Here is a 14,357-nt window from a genome sequence, read left to right on the forward strand (position 1 = left end):
CCTCAATTGATGGATGATAATTGACAAGTACTAATCTTATGCTTGGTTTCTTTACATCAGCATTGAAGGTTCTCATTGTAATGGACATTAAAACCACTCCAAAAGACCATTAACCCCCATGATAGATAATATGCTATGATGAATTTTTTACTTTTTACCTGGTTTTCATCCCTAAACCTTATGATGAGGTTACTTTAAATGCAGTGGTCCTCAACATACTACATTAATTAGTTTGGGACAACTATTGTGTGTTGAAAGTATTCTATGATGAAACCATGACTCTATGGAAAACTGGTAATTGGTTCCGAAGGCCTCAACATGTCAAAGTAGGAAAAAAAGGAAGATTAAGGAAAAGCAGTATTAGATGTTGGTATGTTCTGATCGAGTGGGATGTCTATGTGTTGCTCATCTGGTTGCATTCTCTGGGGATTGCAGTGCTGGCTTTCTTGAAGGCTGCAGTGCCAGTTCCTCTACAGGTTTCTTATAGTAAGAAGGTGTGTGGTTAATACTGGGTTCATGGGTGCCCTAATCTCCAGCAGATGAGGACTAAGTGTTCCTTCTATCCACTTCCCTGACAGTTCTTCTGCAGAATAGCTTCGGGACGGCTTGCATTGGGTGGCAGGATGCAAGCATTGTCAGATATTTCGAGCACAGTGCTCAGAGCATCCTCCACAGTGCGAGGACACTGCAGTTCTGTACCTGCAGCAGCTACAGTTTGGCATGGTCTGAGACAGCTTTATGTGGGGCATGTAAAAAAGAGGACAACATCACGTTGGTTGCAGGCACCTACACTATGAAGCACAGAGTACAAGGTGAACAAAGCAGGCTTCCTATCCGGGCACAGGACACTGAAGCTTTACTCCTGCATGCACCAAAATGTGGGCAGCCATATGTGAATAGGGAACACAGGTTCAGTGACTAGGCTCCTGATCCATGAAGCCAGGTGCATGGAGCTGTCAGGAAACCGTTGAATGTCTACTAAAGTTGTGAAGGCCCAGCAATGGCCATCATAATATGAAAACTTTCCATCCTTAAGCCACTGAAAGTCACAGGACCACTGTAGTTGATTTTGCTAAATACCTGAGTATCCCTCCCATTGTACCTCAGAAGGGAGCATACATGTCATCCTCTGCTTGCTGTGATCCCATTTTGAGAAATACACTTCACATGAGCTGCCAAAAGGCAGGCTCAGACTGGCCCACGGGGGAACCGGTGAATATCCCAGTGTGCCCCTGAGCAAGGTAGGCCCCTAGTCCTTTACCTCCAGCACAAATGACACATGATACAATAGACCAACTACACTACATATAGAGAAGCAGCATACAGCACTTTAACCAGCTTATATTCATATAAAGCTGGGGAGATTATTTAGCAGACTACCCAGTTTACTATTATTGATGCATCAGGTGGCTGAGGTGACTTCTAGGGACAGAAGAAGGCCAGCTTTTTTTGCCCAAAGACCTGCCTTCTCAAAGTCACTGCAGGAACCTCCATAACCAAACCATGGTCTTGTAACATCCTGCTGCTGTCTGCCGCTATGTGAACAGGTATTATTTGCAGGTAGCTGTGTAGTTGGACCCAGAATTTTTTTTACTGGTGGGCCCTAGGCACCCCAGACCGACACTGGCAGAAGGAAAGAGGCAACTACATTGAGCAAATTTCTGTCTAGCAAGCTTGTATTTCTGTAATTTAGAAGGTGATGTTGTATTGCAGAAGATATGCTCTGTAAAAATCTGTGATAACTGGGAATGTTCTCCAAAATGTATACACAAGTCAATGAACAGTCATGTACTTTTGTTGTTTAGAGACTGCCAAGAGAAGATCTCTACTGTCCGCCCATCGTTGTCAAGGTGATTGATAATCGGCAGTTTGGGAGGAAGCCTGTAGTAGGACAGTGTACCATCAACTCGTTGGAAGAATTTCACTGTGACCCCAGTGTGGAGGAAGCAGATATGGATGAAGAAATGTCAGGTAGGAGATGCAGAAGACCCATTTTCATGCAGTCATGCTTCTTGTTCTAATTTGTCATGTTGTTCATATGATTAACATCATCTATGGAAATTCCAGTGATGATGACCTTGACGTTGACATATCAGCCCTCTGCGATAGAGAATAATAGCACATGGATAGTTTTGGTCTTCAGGTTGTCATTGATTGTGAAGTAGCCCAATCAACCATCTAGCAAACTGTGCATTGAGCTCCTGAAGAACTGGTACAGAGGATGAGAGTGGTTGTGGCCCTGATGAGATGTTGTGTCACGGAGTACTCCCTCAGGCTATCACTGCTCGGCCGTTTAGTGGAGTGAATAAGTGATGTAAAGAAACCAGGTAGAGATTATAGAACAAAGAACATCTTTCTTTACTAAGTACAAATAACAGCACATCCAGCAGCAGTTCATACAAAGTGCAATCTCTCCTACCAGATAATGGTGTATGATGGCTGACAATGTGGCAGAAGATGACACTTAAAAGTTGCCTAGCTGACGTCTCTCTCCTGAATCCCTTTCCGATGGCTGTACTCTGACACCTATGGCTGTAGGTGTTCACTGTGTGATCTAGGCTTCTATCTATGCCTGTCCTGAATTGCGGTGATAGTGTCTTAACGTGTTTCCCCTCACCTTGCAGTGGAGTCTGTATATCTGTTACCAACCAATGTCAACTGTACCCTATCTGCTGGTACAAACTAATGCAGTTACCCCAGGTCTGAGGTACTGCATTTAGTTTTAAGATATTGTAACTTGATGCCCTGTAGCCTGAATGAACATTTAATATCTGTTGTTGTCATCCAGAGGTTAGAGGATAATGACACTGACACTTGGGGTACAGGATAATGACACTGATACTTGGGGTACAGGATAATGACACTGACACTTGGGTACAGGATAATGACACTGACACTTGGGGTACAGGATGATGACACACTGACACTTGGGGTACAGGATAATGACACTGACACTTGGGGTACAGGATGATGACACACTGACACTTGGGGTACAGGATGATGACACTGACACTTGGGGTACAGAATAATGACACTAACACTTGGGGTACAGGATAATGACACTGACACTCGGGGTACAGGATGATGACACTGACACATGGGGTACAGGATAATGACACTGACACTTGGGGTACAGGATAATGACACTGACACTTGGGGTACAGGATGATGACACTGACACTTGGGGTACAGGATAATGACACTGACACTTGGGGTACAGGATAATGACACACTGACACTTGGGGTACAGGATGATGACACTGACACTTGGGGTACAGGATGATGACACACTGACACTTTGGGTACAGGATGATGACACTGACACTTGGGGTACAGGATAATGACACTGACACTTGGGGTACAGGATAATGACACACTGACACTTGGGGTACAGGATGATGACACTGACACTTGGGGTACAGGATGATGACACACTGACACTTTGGGTACAGGATGATGACACTGACACTTGGGGTACAGGATAATGACACTAACACTTGGGGTACAGGATAATGACACTGACACTTGGGGTACAGGATGATGACACTGACACTTGGGGTACAGTATAATGACACTGACACTTGGGGTACAGGATAATAACACTGACACTTGGGGTACAGGATTATGACACTGACACTGGGGGTACAGGATAATGACACTGACACTTGGGGTACAGGATAATGACACACTGACACTTGGGGTACAGGATGATGACACACTGACACTTGGGGTACAGGATGATGACACACTGACACTTGGGGTACAGAATAATGACACTAATACTTGGGGTACAGGATAATGACACTGACACTTGGGGTACAGGATAATGACACTGACACTCGGGGTACAGGATGATGACACTGACACTTGGGGTACAGGATAATGACACTGACACTTGGGGTACAGGATAATGACACTGACACTTGGGGTACAGGATAATGACACACTGACACTTGGGGTACAGGATGATGACACTGACACTTGGGGTACAGGATAATGACACACTGACTCTTGGGGTACAGGATTATGACACTGACACTTGGGGTACAGGATGATGACACTGATACCTGGGGTACAGGATGATGACACTGACATTTGGGGTACAGGATGATGACACTGACACTTGGGGTACAGGATGATGACACTGACACTTGGGGTACAGGATGATGACACTGACACTTGGGGTACAGGATAATGACACTGACACTTGGGGTACAGGATAATGACACTGACACTCGGGGTACAGGATAATGACACTGACACTTGGGGTACAGGATAATGACACTGACACTTGGGGTACAGGATAATGACACTTGGGGTACAGGATAATGACACTGACACTCGGGGTACAGGATAATGACACTGATACTTGAGGTACAGGATAATGACACTGACACTTGGGGTACAGGATAATGACACTTGGGGTACAGGATAATGACACTGACACTCGGGGTACAGGATAATGACACTGACACTTGGGGTACAGGATAATGACACTGACACATGGGGTGCAGTATAATGACACTGACACTTGGGGTACAGGATAATAACACTGACACTTGGGGTACAGGATAATGACACTGACACTTGGGGTACAGGATAATGACGCGCTGATACTCGGGGTACAGGATAATGACACTGACACTCGGGGTACAGGATAATGACACTGACACTCGGGGTACAGGATAATGACATTGACACTTGGGGTACAGGATAATGACACTGACACTTGGGGTACAGGATAATGACACTGACACTTGGGGTACAGGATAATGACGCTGACACTTGGGGTGCAGGATAATGACACTGACACTTGGGGTACAGGATAATGACATTGACACTTGGGGTACAGGATAATGACATTGACACTTGGGGTACAGGATAATGACATTGACACTTGGGGTACAGGATAATGACACTGACACTTGGGGTACAGGATAATGACACTGACACTTGGGGTACAGGATAATGACACTGACACTTGGGGTACAGGATGATGACGCTGACACTCGGGGTGCAGGATAATGACACATGGGGTACAGGATAATGACACTCGGGGTACAGGATAATGACACGGTGACACTCGGGGTACAGGATAATGATGCTGACACTTGAGGTACAGGATAATTACACTGACACTTGGGGTACAGGATAATGACGCTGACACTTGGGGTACAGGATAATGACACTGACACTCGGGGTACAGGATGATGACACTGACACTTGGGGTACAGGATAATGACACTGACACTTGGGGTACAGGATAATGACACTGACACTTGGGGTACAGAGTAATGACACTGACACTTGGGGTACAGGATAATGACACACTGACACTTGGGGTACAGGATAATGACACTGACACTTGGGGTACAGGATGATGACACTGACACTTGGGGTACAGGTTGATGACACACTGACACTTGGGGTACAGGATGATGACACTGACACTTGGGGTACAGGATGATGACACTGACACTTGGGGTACAGGATAATGACACTGACACTCGGGGTACAGGATGATGACACTGACACTTGGGGTACAGGATGATGACACTGACACTCGCGGTACAGGATGATGACACTGACACTCGCGGTACAGGATGATGACACTGACACTCGCGGTACAGGATGATGACACTGACACTCGCGGTACAGGATGATGACACTGACACTCGGGGTACAGGATAATGACACTCGGGGTACAGGATAATGACACTCGGGGTACAGGGTAATGACACTGACACTTGGGGTACAGGATAATGACGCGCTGATACTCGGGGTACAGGATAATGACACTGACACTCGGGGTACAGGATAATGACACTGACACTCGGGGTACAGGATAATGACATTGACACTTGGGGTACAGGATGATGACGCTGACACTTGGGGTACAGGATGATGACGCTGACACTTGGGGTACAGGATAATGACGCTGACACTTGGGGTGCAGGATAATGACGCTGACACTTGGGGTACAGGATAATGACATTGACACTTGGGGTACAGGATAATGACATTGACACTTGGGGTACAGGATAATGACACTGACACATGGGGTGCAAGATAATGACACTGACACTTGGGGTACATGATAATGACACTGACACTTGGGGTACAGGATAATGACGCGCTGATACTCGGGGTACAGGATAATGACACTGACACTCGGGGTACAGGATAATGACACTGACACTCGGGGTACAGGATAATGACACTGACACTTGGGGTACAGGATAATGACACTGACACTTAGGGTACAGGATGATGACGCTGACACTTGGGGTACAGGATAATGACGCTGACACTTGGGGTACAGGATAATGACGCTGACACTTGGGGTACAGGATAATGACATTGACACTTGGGGTACAGGATAATGACATTGACACTTGGGGTACAGGATAATGACACTGACACTTGGGGTACAGGATAATGACACTGACACTTGGGGTACAGGATGATGACGCTGACACTTGGGGTACAGGATGATGACACTGACACTTGGGGTACAGGATGATGACACTGACACTCGGGGTGCAGGATAATGACACATGGGGTACAGGATAATGACACTCGGGGTACAGGATAATGACACGGTGACACTCGGGGTACAGGATAATGATGCTGACACTTGAGGTACAGGATAATTACACTGACACTTGGGGTACAGGATAATGACGCTGACACTTGGGGTACAGGATAATGACACTGACACTCGGGGTACAGGATGATGACACTGACACTTGGGGTACAGGATAATGACACTGACACTTGGGGTACAGGATGATGACACTGACACTTGGGGTACAGGATAATGACACTGACACTTGGGGTACAGAGTAATGACACTGACACTTGGGGTACAGGATAATGACACTGACACTTGGGGTACAGGATAATGACACTGACACTTGGGGTACAGGATGATGACACTGACACTTGGGGTACAGGATGATGGCACTGACACTCGGGGTACAGGATGATGACACTGACACTCGGGGTACAGGATGATGACACTGACACTTGGGGTACAGGTTGATGACACACTGACACTTGGGGTACAGGATGATGACACTGACACTTGGGGTACAGGATGATGACACTGACACTCGGGGTACAGGATGATGACACTGACACTTGGGGTACAGGATGATGACACTGACACTCGGGGTACAGGATGATGACACTGACACTTGGGGTACAGGTTGATGACACACTGACACTTGGGGTACAGGATGATGACACTGACACTTGGGGTACAGGATGATGACACTGACACTCGGGGTACAGGATGATGACACTGACACTTGGGGTACAGGATGATGACACTGACACTTGGGGTACAGGATGATGACACTGACACTCGCGGTACAGGATGATGACACTGACACTCGGGGTACAGGATAATGACACTCGGGGTACAGGATAATGACACTCGGGGTGCAGGATAATGACACTTGGGGTACAGGATGATGACACTGACACTCGGGGTACAGGATAATGACACTCGGGGTACAGGATAATGACACTTGGGGTACAGGATGATGACACTGACACTCGGGGTACAGGATAATGACACATGGGGTACAGGATAATGACACTGACACTTGGGGTATAGGATAATGACACTGACACTTGGGGTACAGGATAATGACACTCGGTGTACAGGATAATGACACTGACACTTGGGGTACAGGATAATGACACTTGGTGTACAGGATAATGACACTGACACTTGGGGTACAGGATAATGACACTGACACTTGGGGTACAGGATGATGACACTGACACTTGGGGTACAGGATGATGACAATGACACTCGGGGTACAGGATGATGACACTCGGGGTACAGGATAATGACACTGACACTTGGGGTACAGGATAATGACACTGACACTTGGGGTACAGGATAATGACACTGACACTTGGGGTACAGAGTAATGACACTGACACTTGGGGTACAGGATAATGACACACTGACACTTGGGGTGCAGGATAATGACACTGACACTTGGGGTACAGGATGATGACACTGACACTTGGGGTACAGGTTGATGACACACTGACACTTGGGGTACAGGATGATGACACTGACACTCGCGGTACAGGATGATGACATTGACACTTGGGGTACAGGATGATGACACTGACACTCGGGGTACAGGATAATGACACTGACACTTGGGGTACAGGATAATGACACTCTGGGTACAGGATAATGACACTCGGGGTGCAGGATAATGACACTTGGGGTACAGGATGATGACACTGACACTCGGGGTACAGGATAATGACACTCGGGGTACAGGATAATGACACTCGGGGTGCAGGATAATGACACTGACACATGGGGTGCAGTATAATGACACACTGACACATGGGGTGCAGTAGATTGGTGTACAGACATTGTGACTGGTGGGGCTGTAGAGCGGTGAGGTCTCTGGTATTTGGCTGATGAAATACTTGTGGGTTTATGGGATACATTTTGCAGTTTTATGGAGCGCAGTCTGGTCTGTAAGTCAATTATAGAAATCAGTTTTATTCCTTCGCTTGCAAATTTAAATTTCCAAATAAATTCCTTGTTTCTCGTAACTTTTGGCTGATACTACTTTAGATGTGTGGGATCCTCTTATATATCGTGTTCATAAAGAATAAAATTCAGCTAATGATCGGGGTTCTGATCTGATGACTGGATATCATTTTTGGCCAGTTGTAGCTTTTTCAGAGTATCCGGTGCGGTAACCTGCAGAGAAGCCACGTACAGAGGAGCACGTTGTGGTCTTACCGTATCCCCCAAACTAAGGGGACCTTAAAGGGGTTGTCTCATCATGGACAATGGGGCATATCGCTTGGATATGCCCCATTGTCTTTAGATGCGGGTCCCACGGCTGGGATTTAAAGGGAACCTGTTGAAATACAATAAATTTCCATTAAAGTTTGTTTTCTTTCTACATTGAGGTATCCACAACCACATAACTGCTCATATGTTTTTTTTTAAATAGACCCTGTAAAGGGCTCCTGTCAGCAGGAAGAGTCTTATCAAACCATACATGCGACCTGGTAGGGTGGATCCTGCTGATTAAAGTGATACCTACCTTACAAAAATTGGTTGTGGCATTCCCAAGAAAAAATACTTTTATTCTTGATAGAAACAAGGGCTTCGGTGCAGTGAAGGGCGTGGCCAGCGCTGGAAAGCTGAGGTGCACCAAGGAGCTAAGTCCCTCCCCTGCCCTTATTTGCATTAAAAAATTTAATTATTTTTTCTCGGGTATGTCACAACTTAGAAGCATAGCAGGCGCCGTAGCCACCACGTAGTGCGATAAAGTAGATCTCAGACATTTAAACCCTCAGATTTCATGGTCAATTTCGACCATGTTATCTGAGTGGTCTTTTCCTGGGTATGCTACACTGCTGGGAACTGAACGGCTTTCCCATGCCATTCGATTATTATCAGCTTCAGGCCTTCTGAAGCTTCTGAGGTCTGTCCCCATGAGATTCTGTGGCAGGGCTTGATAGGAATGGATGATTGTACCATAGACTGTAATGGTGAAACACTGCAGTCTATCAGAGAAGCGATCTAATGATCACATGTTAGTCCCCTAGGTAAATGTAAAAAGAAAAGTGATTTTTTTTTTAAATATAAAAAAATAAAAATATATACAATTTCTAATCAGCCACCTCTCCCTGTATAAAAAAGTCAAAAAATAATGATCACTAGTATTTTCGCATCCAAAAACACCAGTTGTATTGAAATATATAAAGATTTTCAAAATGAAGGAAAAAAATTAAAATGGCTGTTTTTTCGTGACTTCACCTCTCAAAAAAAGGATAAAATAAAAAGCAATCAGAAAGCCATACACACCCTAAAATGGACATCGACAACACAAGAATCAATAAAAACTACAGATCACTCCTTAAAAAGGTTCTGTAGACATAAAATAGAGATGGAAGACAATATATATGGCGATGCAAGGAAAAAACTTTTTTTGATTTTATTTTTAAGTATTAAAACACAATAAAATTATAAAAATGTGGTATTGCTGTGACTGTACTGATCCAGAGAATGAAGGTAACAGGTCAGTTTTACTATAAAAACTGCGGTAGATTTTATTTTTTCCCAATTCCACCCCATTAGAATTTTTTTTTTTCCCCAGTATATCACTACCTCATATGAAATAGTAAATGGTGCCATTAGAAATTACAACTTGTCTGGCAAAAAACCCTCATACAGCTATGTGAAGTGCAAAATAAAAACATTATGGCTTCTGGAAGGACGGAAAAAAATAAAGTCGCTGTCATGAAAGGATTAATCAGCTGGATCCACCCACCAGTCAGCTTTCTGGTTTAATAGGGTTGATTAGACTGTGTAGGTTGACTTGATAAAGGGACAGCTACAGACCACAAGACTGCATGTGACAGTGTGTGACTTTGGACTGCAGGTCTAGCTCCATGGTTAAAATCAATTAGCTGTGCTACAAAAATTCTCCATCTAGTTTGGGCTTTATTCATATATTTCCAGGAGCAATAACATAGGAATACCATAACACAGAGTTCTAAGAAATCACGCTCCAGATCTGTTATCTCAAGAGCAATACAGGGGTTTGCTACAGACATGTCAGCAGACGTGACAGCTCCAGTGACCCACATATGACGTTTTGTCTGCTTGTAAAAATTATCTTTCATTTTCTTCTCGATCCAACCCAGCCCGCCGTGACAACTGCTAAGTTTACTGCTGAGGCTGGTGATGGCTCACCTCTCTTGCTATCAGGCTTAGGCTCTGTAGCAACAGAAATAAATTCTGAGACCAGACCAGACCATGATATAAATTTTTACCCCAGACCACACCCCCCAAAAAATTCAGTCTCCTGACTTGATCTGTAAGTTAATTCAGACTGAGATCTGACCCTTAACTTAATCCAGACTCCAGACAAGACCACTAAATCAATTCAGACCCTAGACCAAAATCCAAATAATTCAAGACCCAGATCAGCCCTCAAATGACTTTAAACCCTTGACCAGCCCCTCAATTAATTCGGTCCCCACACCAGAAATCTAAATTAATTGTTCCCAGACCAGACCACTAAATAAAATCAAACCCCAGACCAGACCACTAAATAAAATCAGACCTCAGATGCCTAAATTAATCCAGATTTTGTACATGGACTAGCGCCTAAATGGAATTAATTTGTTTCTGGTCTGGAGAGTGAAAAAGACCCCAGACCAGACAACTAAATAAAATCAGACCCCAGACCAGACCCTTAAAGCCTACTTGAGCTTTCAAAAAAAGCTTGCCAAATGGCTATGCTTCTTTCTTCAAACTGTGAAGGGATAGGTCTTTTTTTTTTTCCGCTTTCTCTGAATGTTTCTTTCAGCCATATTATTCACTGTTTCAGCTGCACAGCTAGATGCATTTCACTCAGAAGCAGGGGGCATCTCCCTTCTGTGAAATCTGCCTGCACTGTACTAATTTGAGCTGCTTTCCCTTTCTTTCTACTATGTTTGCTTTCAGCAGCGGAGCTCACAAAAGAGATACAGAGGGGCAATTCATGCTTACAGACACATAGGAGGCTCCTATAGTCTTCAAAAGCTGTGTAGAATCAGTGTGTATTTTTATCAGTTTTCTTATCAGGAGCTCAACTAGCTCTGACTCTCCACCATTTTCTGAGAGGCGTCTTCTGTGTCACTGGTACCAGGGACAGATTTTGCCTGACAACAGGCAGTGGACTGCAGATTAGATGGAATGAGACCCCTAGTGGACATGACTTTACAGCTTTTTTTCAGTTGGTTGCAGGGAGATTTTTTAAATGAAGTGATTTGGAAATTTGCTATTTACACCATTCTCTATTAAATGAAATGAAATTGTGTGAAATTACCGTGATCCTTTAAATTAGTTCAGACTCTAGACCAGAACACTAAATAAATTCAGGGCCCAGACGAGATCTTAAATGAATTCAGACCCCACATTCATATAATTAGATAAAAGTACGATAAATCATAGTATCCCTGTAAGATTGCAGGTGGTCCGATCTCAGTCTTTCATGGTGGACTCTTGCATTATTTTTTCATGAGAGCTGGAGACGCAGCAGGTAGTGAATATGTGATGGGGCAGCTCAGATCTTCTCATGTTATAACCTCCAACGCGTCTCATACATAAAAAGTGAGATTTCAAACACAGTCTCTCTCGTCGCCACCGTTGTTGCTGATGGACTACAAGCTTTGGCACCGTGTTTTCTGAAGCCTTTGTCTTTACCTTGGTAGCGTGCCAACATTTACACGTCTGTAGGGCCCGTTTTCTTTATCCTGGCAGGCAGGTTTTTACTTTTTTATGTTATTTAATGTAACACTCAGCTCACCGCCTTCCCCACTGAGAGAATAATTGCTGTTTCTTTTGAATTCGAATAATACTGTGTTTTTAAAGAGATTTTTTTTTTTTACTTCTGGTTGGAAATATTACTAGAAGAGGGGTGTTATTCTTAGCCCGGCGTGGCTCGTCTCATTAACACGTCAGGACCCAGACTAACCAATAAGCCATGTGGACAGTGAGGTGTGTCTGTACGGACAGGACATCCAGGAACACAGGGCTGCTATCACTGGCTGATTACCGTCTATGGTTGAATTATTTTTGTTTCTGCGGCTTTGAATTCCGAGCTTAGATTCCCGTTGAATGCAATTAAAAATTATAGAAATATTTCTGCCCCTCACCACATAAAAATCACCATTTAATTTGTCCATTTGCATCAATTTGTTATAATAATTTTTCTGGGAGTTAAAGGGGTTATATAAATGTATCCTGCCCAACAGATATCGCTGTTATATTGCTTTCTCCAGATACCACCATGTATCAAAGTTATTAGCTGACTATTACACCCTATGATATTCAGTTGCTGTTGGTTATGTCCTGCATTGGAGCTTTGTAATGTAGGACGTGGGAAGTGTCCTTAGATAGAACAAGGGGCGTGGTTAGTGTCACATGATCTGCTAATATCAGGACACATCTCACAGCCCTAAGGCATGATGGGGCAACAAACACATGTCAAACCAAGAAGTAGAATTAAAGCATGGGGATAAGAGAAAACTGCAAATGTAAAAATGTAAATTTGAAGAATAAGCTATCCAAGGAGGAATGGGAGCTAGAGTAAAAAGTAGATTATGGCACAAACCTTTAAAGATTATCATGACTGCTTCTTGTCATCAACTGTAGACACCTTTGATATGAAATTCATGTTTGTTTGTTTTTTACTCGCAGTATGTTAGCAGTTTCCCTGAGTTGCATGAAGTTTCAGGCTGCAATCTTCATTCCTTTATTCCAGCCCCCAATATACAATTTACAGCCCAGTAATACTTGATGGATCTGTGTTTCCAGGATGCTGCTGCCTTCACTAGTTTTCATGCATCATCAGTTGCATTCCTGGACTGATTATTCTATTACATCCCATGAAAAATCTCTTTTACCTTGTGCTGACAGACACTGATGCTGAGAAGTGTGTGATTACCTCCTCCCATTTCTGCAGACACTGCTTTCTCTTTACTCACAACCTATGTGATATCACCCTTCTCCCCATGCAAAAACAGCCTGTGTGTGCTCTTCTCCCTATCTACAGCCTGTGCAGAAATCTCAAAAAATAGACCACTATCCGGCGCTGTAGGCATAAACTTCAGTCCTTTGGATAGATAAGATTCTTTTTATTTGAAGTCAACGCGTTTCGAGGGCAAAGTGCCCTCTTCATCAGGACAATATACAGAATATGATTCTGTATATTGTCCTGACGAAGAGGGCACTTTGCCCTCGAAATGCGTTGACTTCAAATAAAAAGAATCTTATCTATCCAAAGGACTGAAGTTTATGCCTACAGCGCCGGATAGTGGTCTATTTTTTGAGATTTCTGCATATCTATTTACCTGGACCCCCGGGACAGGAACAGACCCAGGCAGCAGCACGGCATCTCCCTTATGCTGGTGGGGAAATATACCAGCTAAGGCTCATTCAGCTGTTGTGACTCCTCACAACAGAATCCGGTAAGCGAAATACGCACCATACATTCATTTTGTCTATAAGGCGGTACCGCACATGAGGCGCTGTGTTTTTTGTTTCCTTTCTTATCTACAGCCTGTGTGATTTGCCTTCCCTGAACACTTGGATGCTTGGAAAACTCTGTGTCATCAATAGTGTCTAATAGGTTTTAAATGAAAGAAATAGACCTTAGTGGCAAGTGATTCTATCCACAGTCAGCTCCAAATAGTTTTTTTTTCCTGGGTCTTTGGGGCTCACTATTGGTATGCTGTGGCGCTCACAGGAGTACTGAAGTCTCTTCAAACAGCTGATCGGTAGGGGTTCCTACAGTTGGACCCTC

At 44.1% G+C, this 14,357-nt stretch overlaps 1 protein-coding gene across 1 annotated transcript in view; it reads left to right on the forward strand.

Moving 5' to 3' along the window:
* Nucleotides 1–14,357, forward strand: part of DYSF (dysferlin) — a 259,265-nt gene that overhangs the window by 174,614 nt on the left and 70,294 nt on the right. Inside the window, 1 exon segment of the mRNA XM_044294645.1 lies at nucleotides 1,806–1,971. Coding sequence (XP_044150580.1) covers nucleotides 1,806–1,971 — 166 coding nt within the window.

This window comes from Bufo gargarizans, chromosome 1 (assembly GCF_014858855.1).
Source record: "Bufo gargarizans isolate SCDJY-AF-19 chromosome 1, ASM1485885v1, whole genome shotgun sequence".
Classification (NCBI taxonomy): domain Eukaryota; kingdom Metazoa; phylum Chordata; class Amphibia; order Anura; family Bufonidae; genus Bufo; species Bufo gargarizans.